A 26,024-nucleotide genomic window follows, 5' to 3' on the forward strand; every position below is an offset into this window, starting at 1 on the left:
ATTAAAATTAACGCACACAACCAGTTTCGGCAAAATTTGACTATGTTGATAGTGTTCGTCCTCTGTGGGTGGTCAAACCGTTGACCTGAGGTCAAAGTGGAGGACATGTTACCGAAAAGCCCTTGAAAAGCTATCGAATCCACGACACTGAAACCTTTTGGTTCACGAGTTATGCCCCGATCGGTGAAAATGTCAAAATAAGGAAAAGTAGACGGGGGAAATTTACCTTTGAACTTTGATGAACTCGGGTGACCTTATCGGTCACGTAAGCAAACAATGAACTGTACTTATTGAAGGCCGTTGATTCCTTTTTTCTGCCTTTCTATTCTTCTTCTTCTTCTTTTTTAGATAATCGAGTGTGGCAAAAAAGGCCCTTCACAATGGCGATGCTAATGGCGAAGACCCACACCGTGAGTTAAAGGATGCTGATGCTCTCAAACTAATGAGCTTGTAAGCTAGTTTCTCAAAGTTGTTTTCAACCCTTCCTTTGGCACGGGCCAGTGCGGATAGGCAGCATGCACAAATACCGATCGGTCTCCATAAGCAATCCGTTCAAACTTCAGTGCATCCACGCACTTCCCCGGCAACCGCGGGTGAGCGCAGATATGTAGAGGTGTGCGCGGTGCTGCACGGACAGGGGCGGCCGGCGCGGCGGCCCTCTGACTATAACGGGCACGGACGGGGACAGCAGCGCACCTCTGTCTCGCGGGTACGGACAGAGCTGCTCTTCCCCGACTCCGGAGGGTACAGACGGGAACTGCTAGCTCTCCCCCTCCATCTCACAGTGACCCGGGTGACCGTGGCCGGGTGCCGGGGCCAGCGTACCCGCCACCCGGCCCGTCTCGGCCCCCCGGCGGCGGCTCATCCCCAGTCAAGGGCGCCCGGTAGACGCCGGGCCCGGCAGCAGAGCCCGCCGTGTGCTCAGACACATCCGTCTACCCCCGGCCGGCGCCGGCGGAAACGGCGCCACCCGGACACGACACGCGCGGTCTCCGAGCCGAGCCAGCACCTATATGGGAGAGAGGCCTTCCTCCGAGCTGAGATCCCACCATGGGAGAGAGGCCTTCCTCCGAGCTGAGCTCTTACCTCTGGGAGAGAGGTTTCCCTCTTCTGGGAGCAGCTCTGATGAGGTTTTGTGTCATGACTCATGGATGTCAGCAGCCCAGGCAAAGCAGTGCAGTCAATGGCCTGCAGTGCTTGAATGGGTGCAAGCCCGTGCAGTTTCCGCTAGAGGTTTATGTTGTAATTGCGGGTTTTCCACGCATGGAAGAAGGCAGAGGCGATAACTGAGTTGTTGTTAAATAGGTGTTGATTTAAAAGTAGCTGGTTTTTCACGGATGGCAGAAGGCAGAGGCGATAGGTCTGCGTCGGTGGCTATGGGCTTGTGCTACTGTTCACCCTGCCCTGCACCGGGAGGTCGGAAGCGCAGTCCCGGGGAGCTCGCTCCCGGTCCTCTCAACTGCTCTGCACCTCTCCGTCTGTTCCCTCCCCAGGTCCGCCTTCTCCATGTTTGTTTATGTTTTCGTTACGGGCCATCCACACTCAAGGTAGCTATTATTAGCCCCAAAAGCCCTGTAAACGGCGCGTTGCATCAGAGGCGCATGGGACGGTCACCGGGGGGCCACGGACAGCACGATCCGTCAACATCCTTGAGACTTGGAGTGCATTAGCTGCCGCGATAAGGAGTCCGTCCTGAACGGCAGTGCACTCTGATGAACTCATCGCTTTCTCATTCTACCTGTCCCGATATAACCGATGGTATGATGTCATGCGTTTTGAGCATCGGTTACGTGTGTTATCATAGGCAGACCACTATGCACTTATGCAAGTTATGCGAGTGTGATTACATTGCAACTATACCTCAGAATCATGACGGTAATGTCAGAAGGCAACGCAGTTATTTTCGGAGATACGCATTGTACTTAGGTATACCACAGCGCATCTATACCTTCTAACTAATCTGGACACTGCGGGCTTGCATTCCGACTGGCAGCGGCTGTTAACTTATTCGGATTATCCTCGGCTGAATCCGCTCCAAATTTTGGGGAGCTGTGAAAGCGACATACTGACGCGCACCCTTTGAATGGTTTCCATTATGTTTTTCCATTATGTTTTCGTAGAACTGAAGGCGTTATCAAATATTAATCTAACATTTCCCAAGCGCCTGCTAGCTCTACACTGACAGCATATTAATCCAAGTTTATGACATCTACTATGCATTTCAGACCCCATGAGACCCTGTTTTTCGGCGATAATTTATTTAATATTTGTCCAATTTGCTTTAAATTTTCACAATGCACATTTCAGCTCAAGCGCCAATTTTTGTCAATATGGTCTCTTAACAAAATATCAAATTTTAGGGTACTTGTCGTTGCCTCGTAATGTTAAAATCGGCCCCGTAAATCCGTCAGTGGAGTAGAGGCTATCCGTGCGTAGGTGTGACGTCACAAACACGTGACCATTAAGCTCCGCCCTCCCGGCGGACGGGGCGGTGACCTTGGCCGGTCAGTCGGCTGCGTGGAGCGGGCGGGGCAGTAGCTGTCGCACCGGGGCGGCTCGCATGGAGCGAAGCTGCCGTGCAGTTGTCGTTGCAGCCGTAACTTCATCGAATGAGCTAAATAGCGCGCATAAGTAACGCACTAGCTGAAGCCCTTGACTTTCCATTTATCACAAATGTATTATACGCACACCTTGTTCAGTCACAACAAAATATCTATTTCCACACAAGATTCGGGGCTTGTGAAAAAAGCGCACATAAAAAAACGTTGTTGATTTCAAATGATTGCGTAAAATTATGTATCGTGTCAGACTACGTTCAAATTGCAAAATAGAATCACCATTAATATGATGCAATTTATGTGTTTGATATATGAAATTTGATTAGGAATGTATGCCGGTGTGATCGATTCATATCATCCCGGTGCAACATAAGCATTGAACACCTTCAGGAGTAATCCATTTTGTCATCGACTTCGGTTGAGGAGGTCGCCGGACTAACTTTACCCCCAGATCTTATGTGTTGAAATGCAAACATGAAAAGTAAAAGCCTACAGGGTGTAACGAAATTATCCGGACATCTTTCTTCGCGCTGTAATTAAGAAGCAAGCCATTCTGATATTTTCCCTTTTGAATTATTATATGGCCACCTTTCATAAGAGCGCAGGTACACATTTTTGGAGCATTCCAGCCACTGGATTTTCCAGCACAGTGGGTTTCATATAGAGTAGCGCCTTACTAACCTGTGCCCGCAGTTGGGCGGCGCTGGTGGCGGGTGTCCCCTCATTCATCTCCTGATGGACAATAGTCCATAATATATCGACGGAATTGCATGGGAACTATTTCCAAGCCATAGCCCTTTAGCCCAGAAGAACAAAAAGGTCCTCTCGGCATCACTTCTCATTCTGCTAGGGACTTGAAGGTGTTGCGCCGCCCCGTATGAAGACTGCGCGGCTTGAATCAGGCATCGGTACACGTTCAGAAACCGAGCCATCCTGTGCCGTCTGGTTGAGTGGCTCCAACCAATCGCTAGCCAGGATGTTGCGCCGGTAATACTCGTCACTGATAGTGGTTTTCTATGTCGTCATGAACAGCTTGAATATTACACAGCAGCTGAACATGCTCCAGGTCTGGATTTTGGCCGGATGTTTGACGCCGGCGACGGCCGGCACATTCGAGCTGCTGGCAGCCCACACATGGCCGATTTGACGGTTCAACGGGTATCGCAGCTCGAACAGCTTCCCATCCGACCAGGTCACCTCATTCGTGTCTTCCTTCGACCAGTGGACACGCCCTGGCCTGAAGCCAAAGGTGGTGGACTGGTTGTTTTCCCGTCAATTTCATTGTCTTTTCCAGTTTGAAGGGCAGTAAAACCAAGCTAAAGGGCGGGTAACGGTGAATCATGATGTGGGACCTCTTATTATCTGCCTTGGTAAGAATTCGTGTCGGTATGCGGATTAATTGGTGCCGTTTCCTTGTCGCTATCTTGACAACTCTCCTCACCACTTGGCAAAGGGCGCCTTTTGCGATCGAGGCCGGGCTGAGTCTGCCACCAAGTCCCAGCTTATTACGCCTCAGGCAGATGTGCTACTGGCTGCTGCTGATGTCCAGCTGCTGACAGACCAGCTTCTGGCTCATGCCACCATGCCACCAACACGTAGCCTTACTACGAAACGAGAGACTGTACTCCTTTCTCTCCACTGCCTTAAACGAAAACTATCAAATGAACCCGTCGGCGACTCGACTCTTACTCAGAGCAAGAGTCATTTCGCAAGGTCAAGTCACTGCTGAGTTGAGAGCAGATACCAGAGGTATGCATTCATCCAATTTTCCAGCTTCTGACATTAAAAGAGAAACTGTGCGAGCAGATATGGCGAAAAAATAGATGTCCGGATAATTTCGTTACACCCTGTAGAGAATAGAGATAGTTACCTCACCATTGAGGACATACCTACTGCTACATAAGTTTTGCAAACAAAAAAAAAAGTTTTGTGTTTCTTGATGATCGTTCTCGTGTAGTGCCCAACGTCCGCCTGCCACATTCCTATTTCTTTCTGTGCACGCCTTAACAATACAACACACACACATGACATTCTACCATACGACACATTACGCTTCTGCCCCACCCGGCGCCCCGCACCGCTTCACGAATCACGAATACGGTCGTCTCGCTGGAGCGATGCCCCAGGCAATCGGCCGTACCCGAGACCGATTCCTACCCATCTTACCCTGTTGCTTTCTGCGCCTTCCTCAGAAACATCTATTGACGGTGCCAAATATATCAATACTTTTTTGGTCATGCAGAGGCTTACGCATGATCTTATAGGTAATCGGGTAGTGACCTGACCCAACCTGACGATGAGATATGTGCAACTCCGGCTTAAATAAATATTCAGAGTTCAAGAGTCCATCTATCTTTCCTTCTACGGCCGGTTCCGTTCCAATAGATCCTAGCTTTGATTCTGATCATTCTGAATATTCTGAGCTGGTTCGACGTTTAAATACCAAAATAAGGAGAAGAGGACACCAAATGCCCTCGAACGGATAATTTTTTGGCTTTCGTCCCGAAACAACGTTGCCAGCTTAACTTGTATCCATTATGTGGTCCTGCTGCGACCTCTCCGCGGTGCTGACACCGACTGAAGCGGCATAGACCCATCGCGGTCACGGCCGGTGGGCGGAGTCAAGTTTAGCACGGCGTAACGTGATTGGCCAGCGCTCCTATCCAATCCGGTGCGACAACGAGCGAGCCTCTATCCGGGTGCAAAAACTGATTAACATTACGAGCCAACGACAAGTGCTCTAAATTTTGATATTTTGTTAAGAGACCATATTGACAAAAATTGGCGCTTGAGCTGAAATATGGTCTGCCAAAATTTCAAGCTAATTGGACAAAAATTGAAGAAATTATCGCCGAAAAACAGGGTCTCATGGGGTCTGAAATGCATAGTAGTCACCAGTGTCCTTTGAACTCAGTACACGAACACCAAACATTGCTGACCACACCACCACATGGCCACGGCAGAAGATGCTTGAGCAGATCTTGTAAACACATGTGATTGCAAGATAAAAGTTATTGCTGTATGCACGAGTACACTCACCGCGCGACTGGTTTTGGTGATGTTTGGACACCATAGAGATAGCGATGTGATTAGGAGTAATGGGAGGTTCCTGAGATGTCCCAGCATGTAACTCAGGCAATTATCTTTTGTGTGGACACTCTTCTTGCCGTTGGATCGTCCCTTTTGTCGAAAAAGAATAGTTTCCCGAAAAATGTTACACGAACGTTTCTGTCGATTTATTTACGCATTCTCTGCCACATGGTCGGTCATGCATAAATAACCGTTTAACTAAAAGGAATAACACATGTTAATCTGCCTCAGTGCAATGTTGCATTGAATATAAAAGTTTGGAACAGAGACGTTGCTCAGCGATACACTAAACAGAAGAGCTTTGTTGCGAGTGCACCGTCTGTACCGCAGACAGGTCTGTGCCACACGGTACAGAGCCCACGGTCTAATGAGAATACGAGCTGACCTCACCGCACAGTTCGGTCCAGACAGGTCATCGGGTGTGCTCCGAACCAAATTGAGTCAGAATAAACTTATCCAATCCCGCTTGAACGAGCTTAGAACTCTATTTGGTTTGTCCATCCCACAGCAACGATAAAGGAAAACTATTACGACGAACAACATGGAACAATGGATTCTCCCAAGGTATCATGCTCGTACTTATAATGCATTCTTTTTAGTCGCTAAAGGCAGGTTATTGTTGATAACGAGGATCTCAATCCAGCTGATAAGGTTGATTCATGTCTGTACGAAATATGTGAATCCACAAACATGCGCGTTACATAGTCACATTCAATATTTTCATGGACGTATCTTGTTAGATTTTTATCACGATCAATGTGCATTGGATATTAGAAGCGGTAGGTAACAACTTAGGTAGCAAGTTAAAAGAGAAAAAAAAACACTCGGATTTACTTCTGCATGTGGACGCCATAAGCATAGACGTTTGGATACCCATAAATCATAAGCATCATCATCATTATTATTTCAATTGTCTCTGCATTAGTGCTGTTTTTATATAGGAGAAACATTTGTAAAAGTACCTATCCAGATTTTTTTTTAGGAACGGATCCTTCTACCTCAATAATAAGCTAAACGTCAATGAGCATGAGTTTAAATAAACGTCCGCCGTCTGAGCTCAAAGTCGGACACAATATAACTAGAGAGGGACAGGAGTATTTTACGCCGGCCACGCTAAATAACTACGAATTTCTGAAGGGATAGAGCGGCGCTGGGATGCCGCTAATACCATAAACGCGAATTACTTGATTGATGATCTCGAGATTTTAAACGGCCGCCAAATGTTCTGAGCTGACCGTGCAGTAATCTCATAGATCTAGGAAATGTCAGAGCTAGCAACCAAAGAAATTTAACATATACATACAAGGCAGAGTGTACGGAACATATCTGAATGCTGGTGCATAGAGTCGTCAAAGCGAGGCCAATTGATTCAGATTTGCTAAATTTGAGTGTCTCTGGGAAACTTGTATATAAACTGAGCATCAGGCCAGGGATCCAATCGTCTTTAAGCCAGCCACCGATTTTAGAAAGGAAGTTGAAAGTTCCCTCGATTTTCAAGTTCCGCATCGGCCTATCCTCGAGAATAACGGCGTAGCTAGAAAACCTTGAATGTGGAGCCCCTCATATGACCCCGTTACATCAGCTGTTTAAATGAGCCACCCCATTAACTTCTCCCCATCCCATCCACTGATCTTCAGTCGTTCAGACCGACCCCACCCCAGGGCCCAGTCCGCACCACTGCTCTATAGTAGCGTGGGAGGACGCACTCAAGAGCGGGCGAGTCGCCCGGAGAGCCCGGAGAGTCGCCCGACGAGGCGCGGGTCACGCGCCGGCGACCTTCACGATCACGGGGAGCGGACGTGCCAAGGTGCCGCGGCGATACACAGCCGAGAACGAGCACAACGGAGCGCGGCCAGGGAATAAACACACTCCCGCTACGAGCGCCCAGATAAGAGCGGCAGACGCCAGATACAGCAAACCGGAGGACGTGATTTTTTTTTTATAAATTTAGCTCGAATGTTTGAATGGACGGATTGACAGAGCCGGAGTCCACGCTAAGCAGAGCTTGTTGCGTAGACCCCGACCCCTACCGTCCGATCGCGCAATTCCGGGTAACGGGAGAATTTAGATGCCAAAGTTTAACGTGCCCTTCAAAGCCGGACACGGCCTGTCCCACTCCACTGACTTCAACTGGCTGCGGCTGCTCCCACCAACCGCAGACCATCCCCGTCAGGAGTCTCAAATATCGAGCGCCGGAGCGTCTCGAACCCGGGCTCTCACTACCGGGAGTCCAATGCTCTACCAACTGAGCTACGGGACAGGCCTGAAATATTCGCGCTCTGTTATAAATGAGTAAATAAAACGAATGATTATGATGGGTGCAGAATTTCCGGCTAATCGTGAGGGGCAACACTGTGATGCACGTCACTAAGAGACTCATTTGACGTACCTCTGATGATGCGGGAATCACGACAGGCGTGGGAATCGGCCGGGCCCATCACACAAGTGTGCGTGCGTAGATAATCAATGCATATTGACAGGTGACACACAAGCCACCCGATAAGTAGCCTGATCGACAGCTGTCATGTCCATAAGGAAGGGAAATAATGAACATATTGCCAGCGTGTTTGAAACACTGGTCAATTTTAGAAGTGGTGAAAGAAAATCCCACTTGAATGGGACAGCAAATTATCTAACGGATCAAACTTATCTAACGGACTAGTAAGGAAAATTTGCATCGGAAGCCCTTTCCACTCATCAATTGTACTCCTAGCTTACCCCTCGAATTAAAACTGGCACCAATGTAGAAGAGAATTAGGCATGTTTGTGCTGAATAAAATGCGTTCCCGAAAAGCTGAAACTTCACCGTGCACCGATGCCTCCCCTTTCGGTCAGCGATGCTGACCAATGACCGTTACCTGGTGTGACCCTCCCCAATGATAATTCCTCTAGCGTACACGGGACAGGCTGGGAATGCCAGCTTGTCTTCCCCTTCTACTAGGATCGGTTCCCTCTCTTCCCCACCCTCAAGATCAGCTCATCAGATGCCGCCGAGCCCCGAGCCGGCAGGACACCGGGCATTCACTCACCTGACAGCGGCTCCCCGGGCGTGACGACGTACTTTCCCTGCAGATATTTCACTGTTCGCTCGGACACATGCACCGCGCCCGGCCGACCGGACGACTCCATTTTGTTGGCCATCGTCACATCGTTCGACCACACGTCAAACTTGAACCGCTTGGTTCCCACCAGACCGCACAGCACTCGCCCCGTGTGCACTCCCACGCGCATGTTCACATCCTCACAGTTGTCCTCGTCGAACTCTTGAATGGCCGTGATCATCGACAGGCCCATCTCGACGCAGCAGATGGCGTGGTCGTCGCGCGGTTCCGGACATCCCGAGACGCAGTAGTAGCAGTCCCCCAGAGTACTGATCTTCTCACAGCCGTGTCGGGTGCACAGCTCGTCGAACCGACCGAAGAGATCGTTCAACAGACCGACCAGCTGCTCGGCCGACTTGTTGCTCGACATGCGGGTGAAGCCGACGATGTCGGCGAACAGGATGCTCACCGGGTCCATGGACTGCATGTTGAAGGGCCTGAAGCTGATCTCAGGGCTGGTGGTTTGGCTGGTGAGCGGCCGGGCCAGCTCGGCGCCTAGACTGCTCGACTCCAGCAGTGTGCGCTCATCCGTCATACGGTCCTGCGCCCAGCCAGCCACCACCGGCGGCATCACCAGGTGGATCATCTTCTCCTTCAGCTGCTTCTCCAGCTCCAGCTGCTGGCGCGTCAGCAGCGTCTGGCCCACCGTCATGAAGGTGCTGCGCATGTGGGCCTGTGCCAGCACCAGTGTACGCAGCCCGATCAGATGGAGGCACAGGTGGAGTCCGGCGCGGATGGCGATGTGCGCCACGGTGCTGCTCTCGCCGCCGGCAGCCGTCAGCGCCTCCAGTGTCACCGAGTAGGCGCCGGCCATCAGCGCCGAGACGTACAGCGGCAGCGGCAGCATGGTGTACACCATCGTCACCGTCACCACGGCCCAGGTGAAGAGCGGCAGCTCGGTGACCGAGTGGCCGCCCGGGAACACCTCCAGCTGCGCCACGGCCGGCAGCAGCGAGAGCAGGCTCAGGCCCACGGCCGCCGCCGCCGACACGCCCACCAGGTGGTGCTCCAAGTAGGAGGTCTCGCTGATGACGAACACCACGAGCAGTGGCAGCGCGCCGAGCACCAGCAGCAGCGACAGCAGCACCAGGTCGCGGAACACGGCCACGTACGCGCACCACACCACAGCCGCCAGCAGCGCGAACGCCACGCCGATCTGGAGGCGCCGCTTGATGCGCAGGAACGTCGTCACCCGGTACTGGCCCTCCAGGATGTCCGAGTCGAAGCGCGGCTCCCACCAGCTGTGCGCGGCGCGCTCAAACAGCGGCGGCAGCCGGCGCGCCCGCTCGCCGCCGCCGCCCAGCAGCGGCGTGGTGACGCTCGGCAGAAAGCTGCTGAGCTCCGAGAGCTTGGCGCGCCGCCGCCCTCCGCGCTCCGGGTCCGCCGACGGCGTGCCGCTCGCCATGGTGCGGCCAGTCGGCAGCTACAGGGCCATCTGCGGACAGACACCAGGGGCGCACGGGTCACTCACCGGCCGCGCCGCCTCAGACGGAGCGAGCGAGGGACGTGCGCCGCGGCCGGCCGGCGGCAGACGACTCAGCCCGGCGCCGCCGCCGCCGCCGCTCGCGGCCAGCCGTGTTACCACTCGCCGGCCGGCCGGCGGCGGCGGCGAAGGCCGCCCCTCAAGGTCAATGCGCGATAGGGGGGCGCGACGCGCGCGCGCACGCACCTTACGCAAGCCGCCGCGTGCCGAGCGGTTCTCGTTGCAAGTCGTAATTGACACGTAAGCGCAGCGGCGCGAGCTGCGAGTCAGCAGCTGCCGACTGGGAGCGAGCATTCCTCGAGCCTGACGCCAACTGGTCCCAGCCGCCGCCACCGCCGTCTCACCTACCGCCTCAGCCACCGCCGCCCGGCGAAAGTCTGGCGGCATGCGGAAGGAGGGAGGGCGCGGGTCGTCTGGGTGACGGGCGCCGGCGGCGGCAGATCGGCTCGTCTCTCGTGCCGTCAGATCGGCTCCCACCCCACCCGGCCCGGCCCGGCCCGCCCGATTTCGCCCGGCCCACTGAGCTCTGCGGAATTCGGCGGCGTGGCGGCGGCCCACCCGCCGACCTGCCGACGTCTGCACGGTGCACGCCCGGCGGCCCCGTACATTGATCGGTGCTCATGGGGTGGCGGAGCGCCGCCGCGCGAGAGACCGCCGGAGAGGCCGCCCTTCCGGCGGCCGCGCAGCTACATCAGCCGCTGCTGATAAATGACCAGAGTTTGGCAGCTTTGGCCGGCCGCTGGCGGTCGCCGATGATAATATTTCAAATATTGGCGGTGATGACGCTCCATCAAACACTCTGTATATTCCTGCAGAGCACCACAAGAAACTGAAACTGGATAACATCAACCCGCCTTCGGTAGAGACGTAAAGACCCATCAGTCATCCCGGGACTATCATCTCAACTTCCTACCGAACACAAGCCCTGTCCCCCTCCCCCCGCCGACGACACCGGGCGGGCTATCGGTGGTGGCACGTTAATTGACGCCGCGCGCCGGGACGGTATCGGCGGCCGGTCTGTTCCAGGAGCCGGCTGATGAAACACGAGGTATTTCCGAGCGCGCCGTATCGGACGCCCAGTCGCTGCTGTTGAGCGCAGACAGCCTATTGACTTTGGCAGGGGCTCCCAGCCGGGCCAACAGTTGGCCTCAGCCGTCACGGATCCCGAAGAGTTTGCGCCGGCGCGGTGGTCCACTCGGACCGAGCGACCGCGGACCATCCGGGGGCCAGCGAGGGGACCAGAGGAGACGGGAAGGGACCACAGGATCCGGCAGAGACAACATCCATCAGCTTTTAGACGTGTGTCGCCATGGTGGCAGGGTACACACGGTACAATGGCCTCATAAGTGTCCCAGCAGCGACGGAATGAAAGGGCGGACATCCGCCAGACCCGAGACGAACGGATCCTTAGAAGTTTCGGTAACAGACCCGAGGCGAACGGATCGGTAACATATCACCTGCACCATGGCTTAATTGATTGGCTTCCATGGCAACACTCGTACAGTAAGTGGCATCAGTTCGTGAGCACTTCCGATGAACACTATTTGTCACACTTATTCTCAAGTCTCGACACCCACTGTCTTTTTCCCGTGTCACGTTGCATCATCATGTACCAAAACATTTTGAGGAATCAGCGGTGCCCCTGACGGCTGTCACAGTGTGAACTGTGAGCTAACCGAAATTCAACCATGAGGCCCCCTCCACTCCACCCTCCACCGTTCCTAGGACTATGGCAGCCGACGGCACGCCCCTTCTGTCCGGACGTGAGGTCCGCCCCGTCCCCCATGGCACCTGTAACCCTTCAGTAACCGACTGCAGTGGACGCCTACCCTGAGGTGAGATTCCCCGGTGACTGGACAGCTCTATTCGTCCCCGGATATCGGGCTGACGACACGAGGTCCCGGATGTTCCCACTCTGTGACAATGGGACGACTCGCCGGCACAGGCCAGACAAGGTCAAACGGCGGGACGGCGCCCCTTTCCCCGTGGCCCGCCCAGAGTTGGTCGGACAACGGTGATGGGGTTCTCGCATCCGACTCTATTAGTTTTACGGTAAGAATTTTACATCATCACCAATCTCGATTTTTCTAGTCACAAATTCCTAATTGCAATAGGTATGCGCATGCATTAATTTACCTCTTCAAAATGAATAACACCGACCTAGGTACCTACTACAGGCCAGATTCACATGATAAAACTCGCCTGTCCCTGTAATCCCGGCGCGGCTTTTAGGGTCGGCCAATCTGGTAGGTAACCGGTGGGATTCTTCATTTCACGTCACCGAGTGCAATAAACTGTCCAGTGAGGGCGCAATCAGGAGTGATAGCCCTATCGGTCGCCCGTATCGAGCATGCCACACACCGTGCGTGTTCAGCATCCGTGAGGGGCGGTGCCACCTCCCCCTACCCCACGGCACGTGCCGGGGACACGGTGCCCGCTCAGGGGCCCGGCCCGGGGTCAGTTCCGGTATGACTCGGCGCGGCGCCGTGACTGGGGCTACCGGCACGGAGTGGCCTGCACGGTACTGGGGGAGCGGGCCGGCCACAATAGGGACAGACCGGTCATTGGTGGGGCCGGACAGGCCACTGAGGGGCAGAGCCAGCCACTGGGGGGCCGGGCCGGCCACTGGGGGGGCAGAGCCAGCCACTGGGGGGGGGGGGGGCAGGCCGGTCACTGTGGGCACCAGACCTGCTACTGGGGGGCCGGGCCGGTCACTGGTGGGGCCAGGCCTGTCACTGGGAGACCGGGCCGGCCTGCACTGGTGGGGCCAGACCGCCAGATGGGGTCAGCGGGGTCGGGACTGGCCAGGAAAAGGTTGTGATTAGCCAGCCGCGGTGATGGACAGTCGCGTGGGCCGTGTTGGTTCACTGTCAATGATGACGCAACGCCGCTCCGACGTACCCCAAACACCAGCGCCGGGGACAACAGCCAACCTATTCGCATACAGAATTACCCTTTGGGTGATATATATGTTACATAATATATGTTACATACATATGTTATAAAACGACGATATATTCAAATACACAATTCAAAAAACGTCGTTTTCTATTTATCTTTATATCAAAATATACATTAGCAATGCCCCCCCCCCCCCCACACACACACACACCTCAATGATCAAACTGCTGGCGAATTGGCGACTCACGTAGGTTATCAAGATAATTATGTCTACCAATTACCATTCACGTGCTTAATCCGAATATCAGAGAAATGATTCAGCTTATGCAAGTTTGAAGTTCAAGCTACTGCGCATACCACTGACATTTTTTCCAGTGGGTAAACGATTCGCCCCAATATGCTCTGCATATTGCAGCCAGTGCGGCAGCGCTCAGCGCCGGCGAACTCACGCTGCGCAGTGCTCCCCTCCAATGCTGGCATTCACTGGAGCCGTGATTCACCTTACATACAGTCAACACGGGTCAGACGGCCAGAGCCGGGTGTGCGTCTGGACGGTGCGCAATCGGCGCCTGTGACCGCCCACCACCACCGCCGCCCGCTTCAGAGGTGCAATGTTGACCGACGCCACTGCAGCCCCTCCTCCTCCCCTCCCCTGCGGTGCCACCGACGCCCATGTGCCGACCGAGGCCGTGCTGACGGCCCCCTGGCCGTGATAGCGGGGGAGGGGCGTCCAGACCCCGGGCCGGGCGCCGGGGGGCGGGGGCGGGGGGTGCCGCCACTGTGGAGCCGCCACGGTCGGTGGGTGGACCCGCCGCCCCCGCCCCCGGCCGGCCCCAGCGGCGCTGACTTCATGTGTCAGGAACGGACAAAGGCTGCCGCAGACAGCACACACGGGCTTCACGGAACGTTAGTGGGTACTTCTCCGGATGGGATATTATTTCATCTCAGTTTGTGGCGTCAAGCATCAATATTTATAAGTAACAGCATCCAACACAAAAACACCCGTAACGTTGGGTTGTCCAATAAGACCATCGAGCGACTCAGTAGTCCCCACTATAACGTTGCAGCAATAGCAGGACATAAACAATGCTGCTGGCGGCCAATGGCTGTCTCAGATCTATCCTAAGACCTCAGCGTTCCCTTCCAACTCATTCGCAACCTCCTGTCAACTGGGTCTTATCCAACCTCCGCCGAACAGTCGATGCAGTTCAATATTCAATCTTTACACATTACCACTGGTATAGACTATTGCAGGGCATCACCAAGACATGTCAGCCATTGTGCATCAAAGAAGGTGCTTCCATCCAGCTTCCACATAGATCCCTCCATCGAGGCGCCCTTCAGGGCAGATACCAATCCTCTCACGGTTCAAAAAGTGCCTAATTTCCACAGCTACCGTCCCGGTTAAAGTGACCGGAACCGGAGCGTGCCAAGTGCCCGGCACGACCACTGTGACCGGCGCCCTCCTCCGCCGAGCTGTTTACAATTCCGGCGCGGCTGACGCTGCGCGGCGCTCTGTTTACGTTTCAGACCCGGCGGGGATTGGGCCACGGAGTGGTGACTCAGTGAGGGTTCGTTCGTTACAGGCGGCTCGCTCGTCTGGGGCGGCTCGTCAGGCCGCGGGCTCCGGCAGTAGCCGTCGGAAGAGAAGGGTTCCTGGTAGTGGTTCCGCCACAAATCGGGAATGTTTCGGGAATGTCAATAAACGGGACGATGTTTGAGCTGCGGGCTGCTCGGGAGCTTCCTGACCAGTTCAGCGTGTTTATAGTGCCGGTCTGAGCCGGCTACAGGAAGTCAATTGTTGCGGCGCTTTTACCGAGTTCAGACGGTATAAAACGGAGGACTGTGCGGCGGGGCCACCCAGGGACTACTGGCATGATCCCAGTTCATTGGGCATAAGCTCGAGACATTTCTTCATAGTTCAGTCTCATCAAAGTACCGTTTTAAAGATACATGATACATTTGAGTACCTACAATGGAAACGCACGATCAAATATACCTTCACTGGCATAGTCTGGTCATATAAATAACGAAAATATTTTTCTTATGTTCCATAATTTAAACCGATTTTCCGGACAAAGATATAGCACTGAACACGCCACCCGATACATTACTGCAAACTGCAAGCGTGCAACAAAAGCACAACAAAATGTGAAATCAATACAGTCTTCGCACAGCCCTTCTGTCGCATTACGATAAGCGACGAATCAAAGCATCATACCAATAATAAGACAATCGATGATCCCCACACGCATGACTCACGGATAGCCGCTGCGCAAGGACAGCAGAGCTGAGGGATCACGGACGGTCGCTCGGCGGAAGGGACGCGACACGGGCGACCGCGGCGGCCCGTGCCAGGCCGTTTCCTGCAGCTGAAAACGCCACTGTTGACCCGGCCGCCATTGTAAACTGGTCCACGTCAGAGCAGCGATTTTCATTGGCAGCCCGCTCCAGCCCCTCTTTCACTCCGCACTGTGCATATTTCCCTCACCAATTTTGATATGGAGTAGATGCCACTTGCAGATGTGTGCCTTATCCCTGAGGGTAGTTAGGTAGTTCTCTGATAGAGACAAGACGATCCAGACATCGCTCTCTTCTGGTCTACTGGTATTCTGTTTATGCTTAATCGAACGAATGACGAATAACATTTTTGCGGGAGGGCCGAGAAAGTTATTCAGATGCCATAAATGTTTGGCAATGTCTGAATCAATGATTACGAAAAAATAAATAAAGTTTTAAAACTTGAGAATGGTCAACATGAGTCAAACATCTCAATTTCGTCATCGGTTTTTACGCCACAAGTCGAGCCCCAAGAACGCCACAGAAATGAATGACCCGTGCTGGCGCAGTGCGCCGTCTGACGGCTGAAAACAAAGCCTGTCCGCCGGCCGCACGGCCGGCTCCGGCAGAGAGGAGCGCCGGGCCGGTGCCGCGTCAGCACTGACGGCGAGCACGCACTGTTCGAGCCCCCAGAGTGGCCGCTCTGGCACCGCTCAGAGACGACAGCCGGCGGCGGCGGCGCGGTCCTGGCCCGGCGCCCGCTGACCGCCGGCCAGTGGCCAGTCGGACGGGGTGACCAGTGACCGGCCCCCGAGGCGCCGATGGACCGTCAGTCGCCACTCCGCGGCGGACCAAGAGAGAACGTCGGCGAAACGATCCGGAGTTTGAGGCACACACTAATCAGGCGCACAGGAGAGACGAGCCATCATCCAACACAAGTGGAATGGATTGACACAACCGAATCGACTACAAGTCGTGTCCGGCTCACAGCAGAGAGCCCTTCACAGAGTGGCGATCGCTACATTGCGGAGGATCGGGTTATCATATAAGCAGAAGGTTCGCACGTCCTCTGACTAGCAGCGCCGGCCCGCTCACACAGGTGACAGTCGGCCTCCCAGCGGAGAATCGGCAGCGAGGAGACAGTCGGGCTCCCAGCGGAGGATCGGCAGCGAGGTGACAGTCGGTCTCCCACTCAGAGGATCGGCAGCGAGGTGACAGTCGGGCTCCCAGCGGAGGATCGGCAGCGAGGTGACAGTCGGTCTCCCGCTCAGAGGATCGGCAGCGAGGTGACAGTCGGGCTCCCAGCGGAGGACCGGCAGCGAGGTGACAGTCGGGCTCCCAGCGGAGGATCGGCAGCGAGGTGACAGTCGGGCTCCCAGCGGAGGATCGGCAGCGAGGTGACAGTCGGGCTCCCAGCGGAGGATCGGCAGCGAGGTGACAGTCGGGCTCCCAGCGGAGGATCGGCAGCGAGGTGACAGTCGGGCTCCCACTCAGAGGATCGGCAGCGAGGTGACAGTCGGACTCCCAGCGGAGGGTCGGCACCGAGGCGTGACTGCTGGATTAGCTGCCGTCGGATTGGTGTCACACCGCTGGTTCAAATGGCTACAGCACATCTCACTCTGCACGCTCACACCAACTGCCCACCGAGCTTCAGTTGATTGAGTGCTAGTCTTCTTTTATTTCGTTATTTTACTGAGCTTAATCTTTGCGGAGGTGGTATAATGCAGTACATCCTTCCCAAACTCGAGAATCAATAGCCACCGTCGACAGAACAGCCCAAGCTGATCACTTACAAGGCACGAAATGGAAAGAGTGCGCATCAGGGGACAGACTGAACTTCAACACGTATGTACTCCAGCCTCCTCAGAGATTTATGGTCCTTCGAAAAGGCGCAAGCAAGCCGTTTTTGGCGACGTCAGATACTCTGCGGTGCGGCATTTCCAGCACAAATAGACTGATACTGAACCTACAACAGGGTCACCTGTTGAGAACACCCACTGATTCGCTCCCGGCCTTCCGTCTGAGCTTTGGCTGGACGGCCGCGCCGGAGAGCCGGCACCGGTCCAGCCCCTCGCGGAACTGTCAGACGCCGCTGCCGACGTCGTCCGACCGACTTTCAGCCTCTGTCGTCTGGCGCCGCTGGACGCCGCTGGAATCATGGACTCGGCTGGACTCCCGACAGCGGCGGCGGCGGCCAGTTGCAGCACAGCCTGCCAGCGGGTAGCAAATAATAACAGCCGGCTGGCCGTCTGGAAATAGTTCTGGCCCGCGGCGGGTCGGCAGCTGCCGCCGCCGCCACTGGTGCCGCGCCGGCCTGGACAGAGCCGGCCGCTCTCAGAGGACAGAAAGTCGGGCGTCACGACACGCGTGATCCGCAGCAGTCGTGACGGAATCCGATCACGACGCAAGCCGCAGAGACACGGACAGGAGGCAGGCTCAGACGTGACTGCGGTCTGCCTCTGACGTCCCGAGTACGGCAGCATATGAGCTCTTTAAACCCACCCCACGACGGACTGACGTCTTTGGCACGAATCACATGCATGAGGGCACATAAGAGGTGTTTTGCGGTGATAATTGTCGCTTCTAATAAGAGCGGATTCTAGACGTGGTTGACAGAGCACCTCTTACCAGGAGAGATTCACGAGGGTGACGTAGTGATCGGAGGTCGTCTCACTTTCAGCGCATCCACTCCCGTTCACCTCAATCACCAACGCGCTATACGATCTGAGCACTCCTCGACAATTCTTCGACCCATCCAACCGGAATTGACACCAATCACCACCTGTTGGTTCCCGCACCACGAGCTCACCAGAGCAGACTCACACGACGCAGAGCAGCACGCGCAACGCGGCGGTTGGTCGGACACTGCGCGCCGGACGCGGCCGGCTACCGGCGCTCGCCGGTGGCGGTCCTCCGCGCGCCTCGCCCAGTTGGTTACGTGGCCGTCTGGAGCCAAAATTAGCCGCGCCGGCCGCTCGAGTCGGTACGCACGGGTCGGCCCGGGCCGGGGCCGGTGTGCCGCCCCCGACGTCGAGGGGGCGTCTATTCGGGGCCGACGCGACGGGCGGCGGTGCTGAAAATAGTCGCGCGTCGAGAGCGACGGCGCGCCCTCTGTCGGGAGCGACGGCAGCCTGTCTGCCGGCCGTGGGAACCGTGAGAGACGACCCGAGTCGGGGACCGGATCATGGGAGGAGGGGGAGGGGAGGGCACGGCCAGACTCCTCGTCGGGATCCGGACCGGTGGCTGGAACGGAACTCAGAGCCCGGTAGAGTCGATAAGTGGGCACTGGTTGTGAAGGGGTATGCATCCCTCAAGAGAACTGACAAAATTTGACCAACTTTCCAAAATATTCCATTTCAACCGAAGTGGATGCCCAAGCTGGAACTAGATAAAAAAAAATCGTGTGATCTCGTTCTGGCTACCTTTCGACATTTAAAGTGGGTATTGGTCAAAGGATGAGGGCAGCGCGGAGAATCTCCAATATTGAATACCCACGGAATCTCCAGAGGAATGATGTAACCATGTCAGAGAGACAAACACTGGAGGACAGCATTCAAATTAGCGCTGATATTGACTTAGCTGTAGAAGAAACATTGCAATCAATGTTGAAAAATAAACTGGCAATCAACTGGGTGAGGAATTTATGTCCCATCGTTCAGACCAGGCCTGCCTCATCAGCAGCTCCGAGCTATTTTCGTTTGTCATTCTTATCGCTGTTGATGGATGGGCGTCGTTAAGTCGTAATATGACGTGATGGGTAACTGCGTCTGCACATTGTTAAAATTATGGATGTGATTTAAGAGGAACGGATGTCGTACATTGGAAAAGACGATGTCATTCTGCTCTGTTTGATGCTAATTTCAACAGGGATAAAATCAGATAAAAAATTGAAATTATTATTAAGCCGCGATGTCGAATTGTACATTTGCATTGTGTGTTTTTGTGCATCTCTAAAGATGTTAATGTGTAAAGATGTTTTTTGTGTGTTATAAGGTGGATGGAAGCCACTAAGCACCAATGAATAAAAAAAAAAATCGGCCGTACTACTGCTTCAGTCACCATTCAAACCAAACGGCAACACATCTCTAAATACAATTCAGAAACAAATATCATATCTACAGGTCAACGAGCAACGCCTCGATACTTTTGCAATCGATACGCCGCAGTGCTTCCTCGTTTCAAAATCCCCTGACTGAAATCCCGCGATTCCTCTGTCCCCAGCCTTGTCACTCCGCCTTCTGCAGTTGTCAGGCTGTATCAGCGTGCTCTGTAGTGACACGCTCACGGCTCCTTTGCCAACACAGAAGGCTGTGAGCCAGCCAGATCATATCTGAAGGCCGGGGCTTACGTCTAACGAAGCCGGACAGGGTAAAGCCGGCCAGCCACGACCGAGCTGCGGTGGGTGTTGGGCCCGTCACATGTTCTCATCGGCTTCTGAGGCAGGCAAATTGAACAAGAAGGGGGTGGATGATACGAACGGAATGAACGACTTTGAACGCACGAACGAATGAAGGAACGAATGAACAAGAGTACCTACTGAGATCGTGCTCTCAGCACCGTGGAAGGCATCGTATAGTACGCAAAATAGACATGATAAATCGAGCGGGTAAATAAAATACCGGCGAAACTATTTCGCGAAGACAAGGAATCTGAATTTACTTTAATGTGTCATGCAGATGCTGAGTAGACATTTTAAAGGTCAATCATATCGCTCTTGACACCAATATCCACGCTCAATCTGGGTTATTATCTGTTAACTTGGCAAGCCTGAGCGAACCCTCTGATCTGACACACCGTATGATGTGATTCCGACATCAAAGACGATCAGCCTAGGAACGTCTATCTCAATGCCGGAGTAAAGGCTACTACTGACAGACAGGTAACGGTGATGGCAAAATAAAGGTAAGCAGGCTTGCGCATACAAAATTTGCGAACAGTTACAAACACTTTGGGATGTCTCATCTCTCAAACCAGTCAATTTCCAAACTGATATCATGAGCATGGACCTGGAGCACAAAAAAAAAACTTAGGACAAACAGTTCGTCGAGATTGACACACGGGCGGCCACAACATGGCATAAGACAGTATAGATGCAGCTGAGCATTGCTGGCAACAACATGGAATGACAAAATTCAGCACAGAAAAATAAACAGAAGAGAATGATGCTGCTCGCAATCCTTTGAAGTGCGAGGTCCTGAACACTTCCAACAAAAACATGCAGTGTTTGGAATTCATGCTGTGAAGTCAAACATTCTCGCCACATTTTGATGGTTGTTTCTAGCATTTCAGCGGGGTACGAATAAACTGCGAATCATGACAAAAGACAGCCGGGCTACGGAGTAGGGTTGGCTGGATTTCACCGTGCCATATTAAAGGGAACATTAGTTCGTACCACATGAATACAAAAGAATGGAAACTTTTCTTGAAAAGCTCATTCAATCTCACTGTTGCCAACTGCCGCCGGTACAGGCATTGCATGCAAATATTTCTTATTTGAGCCTCCAGCAATGCACGCTATGGGATTTTCCTTTTTGCTTGAACATAACCCCGAAAGCTTAGCGAGTCTAAGAAAAATTATATCATTTTTGCCCAGTCATGGCATTGCGTTGAATCACCGATCACACAAGTTCACATAAATTTACGACCTTAAAAGGAGCAGCAACAGCAGCAGTAGCAGCAATACGTAGGTATGCTCTCCATCTGCAGATCATGTCGCGCTGACACGGGTAGCCGAGTGAAAACTGCAGTGCATTCCATCCACCTCTGAGCGGGAGCTCGTGTGAGGCGCATTTTTCGAGACAGTTGCGGAATCCATGTAAGTTTGTGCGGCGCCGAGAGAGCCACCAGTTGGCCTTGAGAGGGTTCTCTCCGGACGTCGCCGGCCCGTGGGCGGAGGCGGTGGCGGCGGCGGCGGCGGCGGCGGCGGCGGCAGAGGCATCGCTGCAGACGGCCCATTCACACCACCCGACCGGCCGGAACCCCGCAGAACAGGTTTCACCTACTGAGAAATGGGTCACCGAGCGTGACGGGGCCCATGATGACGTATTGGCCCGTCGCCGCCGCCCGCCGCCTGCCCGTCCGACTATCTTATCGTCTGTACACGCGGCCCCCGGCAGCCCCTGGCGCTATTGAAACGAGGACGACGCGAGACGACATGGCGCTTAAAAAGCATGGGCTGCGTGTTGGAGATCGCTCATCGGACAGCATCATCGCTTTTGGAAGGAGTGGGCCCACAAATAGAACTGGTGACGACGAAGGGAGCACAAAAGAGCGAGGGCGGGTCGAGATGGCTCTCAAACCTGTGCTCCTAATATGGGCGCATATCGGGGACGCGTGCACCTCATAAGCTTATCTGTGAGCGGTCTCCCGTCGTCCGCCATACCGGTCTGCGGGCCGAGCCGGGCCGGCGACGGCTCCCAGTCGGCGGTCGTTATCCCCCAAATCCGAAAAATGACGCCGCACGGAGCGCGAGAGCGGACAGCTTTCGTCGGGCCGCCGTAAGCTTCCCCCACAGCGGCGCGCTGCCGTCAAAGTCACCTCTGCGCTCAGCTCCGCTGGCCGCGCGCTGGCCGCTGCTGCCGGCCCGGCCCGGCTACCAGCCGTGTCTGTTGCCAGCTGCCCGTGACGCTGACCCAGTGCCCTCCCCCCCCCCCCCCACAGCCGCCGCGGCGCCCAGCCCCCAGTCGGCGCCGCCCCCCATCGTCACCATCAGGAAAACAGCCAGCGGACGAGTCCGGACACCGGAGGGCTGTTCACGGGCCCTGTGTGCGGTTGGACCGCACACAGCCTCCAAGCTCCGCCCACTGCGTCCCTACGTCAGCCTTCCGTCACCGCACACAGCGATCGCTGTGGCCGGTCGGGACTGGCCACAGCGGACCGTCCACCGCACGCAGCCGTGACGTCAGAACCGCCTACCCATCCCCTACCCCCACGCCTGCTGGACGCACCGCACACAGCGCACGCAGCAGTGTGCGGTGCCCGTGAACACCCCTCGGGCGTCTGCGCCGGCGGCCGAGGACGGCACCGTCGCGCCCCAACGGAAGATGTCCTCTGTCTCGGTGACCTCTACGACAGGTCGCGCATGCCCTGACCGCGTCGGCATAAATATTTGACGGCGCCGCCCGGGCGTCGATACAGGCGGCGTGGTGCGGTCGTCTGCGGGCCGCTGAGGGCGCCGGACTGACGGGGAGCTGCTGTGGCGTCCAACACACACACACACACACAGCCGCGGGCAGTGGCCGGTCTCACCTGCTGGGATCCGTGTGTGGGCCGCCGGCGCGCTGACGGCGTCTGTGCGGCTGCCGATCCGACCCCGGGCCGCCGCTCACTGGCAATGGGAGGCGGACGGACGGCGGCCGCGCCGGCCGGCGCCCGCGCACGCGCCCGCCGCCGCCCGGCCCCAGCGGCCAGCCTAGCCGGCGGGGCCGGACGGGCCGGGCGAGGGGCGGGCTACTCAGCTGTGAGCGCCGGCCGCTCATCCCGACAGATCGTGCCGTCAAAACGCGGCCTGAAAAGGAAGCACCTGCTCAGCGGGCGGGCCGAGCCATTGTGGCTCAGAGGCCGCGGGGCCCCGTCTAGAGCCTCGGGTAACGACAGTGGAATTACAGTGGTAACGTCGATGGTTATGCCTAGGAAACGCCAGCACTAGCGCATAATAGGATACATGTGAAATTGGGTCTAAGCTTAGCTCAACTACATATTTCAGTGACGACCACGCACTAAACACGCATTCGATCCAACTTATGGATGTCCGAGCTGTGTTAAATACCTACTGATTGACAGATCATTGCTATTGATAAATCTGTCACATCGCTATTCATGAATTAGATAAAAGCAGGAGTGAACGGCCAAAGAATGCGGCCATTCTTTGGCCGGTGCCGATTTCTGGAAAGGACACCAGATCACTCACCATGAAATTACGGTGCGGGAAGCGCCATTGTTGCCCGAACAATGCGTTTGCAGCATAAAGCGCATTTGTGTGGTTGAAACCAGTGGACCCGGTGGGCATTTCACTAGTGGTTCCCTCAGAGCCGGATGTTTCAATTACGAGCATTTGCACTCATATGTGCAGTCAAAAGTATTAATTAAATGCCCGTAGTGTAAAGACACTGTAAAGACACTGTAGTGTAAAGACACTACAATAACTCTAGCTGCTCAAGACATTGCGAACCGCATTCGAGACTTATTTAGAAGTCAATTTGACCAGTTCACCACAGTTATACAGTTTGTATCATTCATCAATAGAACTGTCGACCTTCAGTCACACATTCGCTAGTTCATTCATTGACCTTTTCTTATGTGTCAGAATGAACCACAATAGCATTGTCAATCAGCAAAGCGTATCACGGACTCATGTGCCATAAAAAAGTAAGTGAAAGCAAGACAATACAAATATTTTTGTTGAAATGTTTATTGAATTGCCTTATAACCATTTTCTTTTCCCGACCTATGTTCCATTATTTTACATCGCTCCAGAGATCTCGCTTCTCCGTCTGTGGCTGACTTTGCATATACAAGTGACCGTAAAAATAAATATCAAAAGAATCTTAAATAAGAAGTGTCGTACAGAATTATTTGAACCACAGTTCGTACCTTAGCGCAGGTGGGAGACACTTCATTCAGTTATGCGTAACTACAGGTATATCGACCGAAATCGTGTTATGCGAATGCACATTATACACAGCATTTTCGTTCGCAATTAGTGGAATACGCTGCAAACGGCGCTTCATTTACCAGAGTGCCCGTCACTGTGGCACAAGTGAGTTACGAGTGAAGCGTCTGAGCGTTACACGTGCTCCATTATCCGATGTCAGTTACCACAGTGATGACACGTGATACACGGCCGTAACCTTTGACCTCATCTCGCATACCGCGCTGATTATGCGACTGCGAGGTCACCGTCGTTTGGTGAGCGACTCTCGCATGGCGTGAGGTTCTGTATTCGAACCACCCAGCTCAGCCCACCTTGATTGGCGACATTGGCGGATTCAGACAGGTAGCATAGGACATGTGGGGCCTACCATATCCCTTAAAATTTTCCTCTGATCAGCAATTGGTTGGTGACCCTGCAAACTCCTTCCACAGCGTCATTACAGGAACACTAGAAAGTATTTGTAGCATATTCTTAATGATTTACATGTGAGATGACTGGACGAGGAAACTGTCTATACTTGTCTCAGCTAGAACACATAAATCCAGTTGCTATGGGTGCCTCTGAGTGGCACCATAACGTTTTAAGTGTTTTGCTACTATAATTTATAGTCTGACCACTCACTTCATAATTGTACAGATATGCTGGACACACAAGGATCGACACCACATTAGATATATGGCTTAAATATATCATACAAAATTAAAACATTGCACAAAACATTGCACATTCCAAAGCAATAACCTTGCAAGTGTTACAGCGCCCAAAAAGCAAGCAAAAATATCCATGGCTGCCGAACAACATGTAAGTTCACCGAGTCATAGGATACCGAAATGTTTCCCTAGAAAGCGAAACTTTTTGAAAACATGACGTACCGTTATCTACTATGTATTTCAGACCCCGTGAGACCCTGATTTTCGGCGATAATTTCTTCAGTTTTTGTCTAATTGGCTTGAATTTTTGACATTAGACATTTCAGCTCAAGCGCCAATTTTCATCAATATGGTCTCTTAACAAAATGTCAATATTTAGAGCACTTGTCATAGGCTCGTAATACTAATTAGATTTTGCACCCGGATAGAGGCTCGTTCGCTACCGCAGCGGATTGGATGGGAGCGCTGGCCAATCACGTTGCGCCGGGCCCAACTAAACTCCGCCCACTGGCCGTGACCGCGCTGGGTCTATGCCGGCTCAGTCGGCGTCAGCACCGCGGAGAGGTCGCACGGGAGCCGCGCGCTGGAAGCATGTTTGATCGACAGGAGGTGTCTGAGCGAAAGCTTGCTCTTTATTCGAGAGAGTTGGTAACCGCTTCTCTCTTTTTGGTATAGGTATCAACACCGATCCAGCTCAGAATATGAAGAATAATCATAATGAGGATATTAACCTCCCCAGAAGGCCAGAACCAACATTAAATAGAGAGCTGAGTCATGCACTATCTGAATATCTGAATGAATGCACATTCTGGCGCCTATCTCATAGTCAGGTCGTGACACTATTCTGTCAGGTCTATGACATCATACCAATTACGAAGCCTCTGCACCGCTCGAAAATATCGATATGGTTGGCTGCGTCAATTGCTGTTTCTGAAGACGCTGTTATACCTATCCAGAAAACAGCAGAGTAGGATAATTAGTCGCGAGTACTTCCGATTGCCTAAGACATCGCTCCACGAGCTGTGTTCGTAATTCGGGAAGGGTTGAGATTGAAGGGAGCAGAAATGTGATGTGCGATTTATTGCGCATGGTAGAAATGTGACATCAGAATAAGGGAAACAAGCGCATAGGGTAGTAAAGAAATCGCGTCTTTTTGTGAAACTAAAGTAACTTTTCAAAATTCAAGCTCTCCAATAGTGAGGCAGTAGGTTACTTGCTTGCAGGTATTTTAATTATTTGCAGTTCAACACGAAAGCCTGCAGTCAAGTCAGTCCGGTCCGGTGACCTCAATCTAGCCAACTTGGGTTA

General features: G+C 53.8%; 1 protein-coding gene across 2 annotated transcripts in view; it reads right to left on the minus strand.

Moving 5' to 3' along the window:
• LOC122363548 (adenylate cyclase type 9-like) overlaps window positions 1-22,797 on the minus strand; it is a 38,244-nt gene extending 15,447 nt beyond the window's left edge. The window contains exons 1-2 of one of the 2 annotated variants that reach the window (XM_043332969.1): window positions 22,662-22,797; window positions 8,678-10,184 (exon numbers count right to left, since the gene is read on the minus strand). In XM_043332969.1, coding sequence (XP_043188904.1) covers window positions 8,678-10,154 — 1,477 coding nt within the window. In that variant the 5' untranslated portion in view covers window positions 10,155-10,184; window positions 22,662-22,797. Of the gene's footprint in view, window positions 1-8,677; window positions 10,185-18,041; window positions 18,276-22,661 lie in introns of those variants that run through there. The other variant, XM_043332980.1, reaches the window with a different exon arrangement.
• Between the last annotated feature and the right edge of the window lie 3,227 nt (window positions 22,798-26,024).

The sequence above is a fragment of the Amphibalanus amphitrite genome, unplaced genomic scaffold (assembly GCF_019059575.1).
Source record: "Amphibalanus amphitrite isolate SeventyFive unplaced genomic scaffold, NRLGWU_Aamphi_draft 000026F_arrow, whole genome shotgun sequence".
Lineage (NCBI taxonomy): Eukaryota > Metazoa > Arthropoda > Thecostraca > Balanomorpha > Balanidae > Amphibalanus > Amphibalanus amphitrite.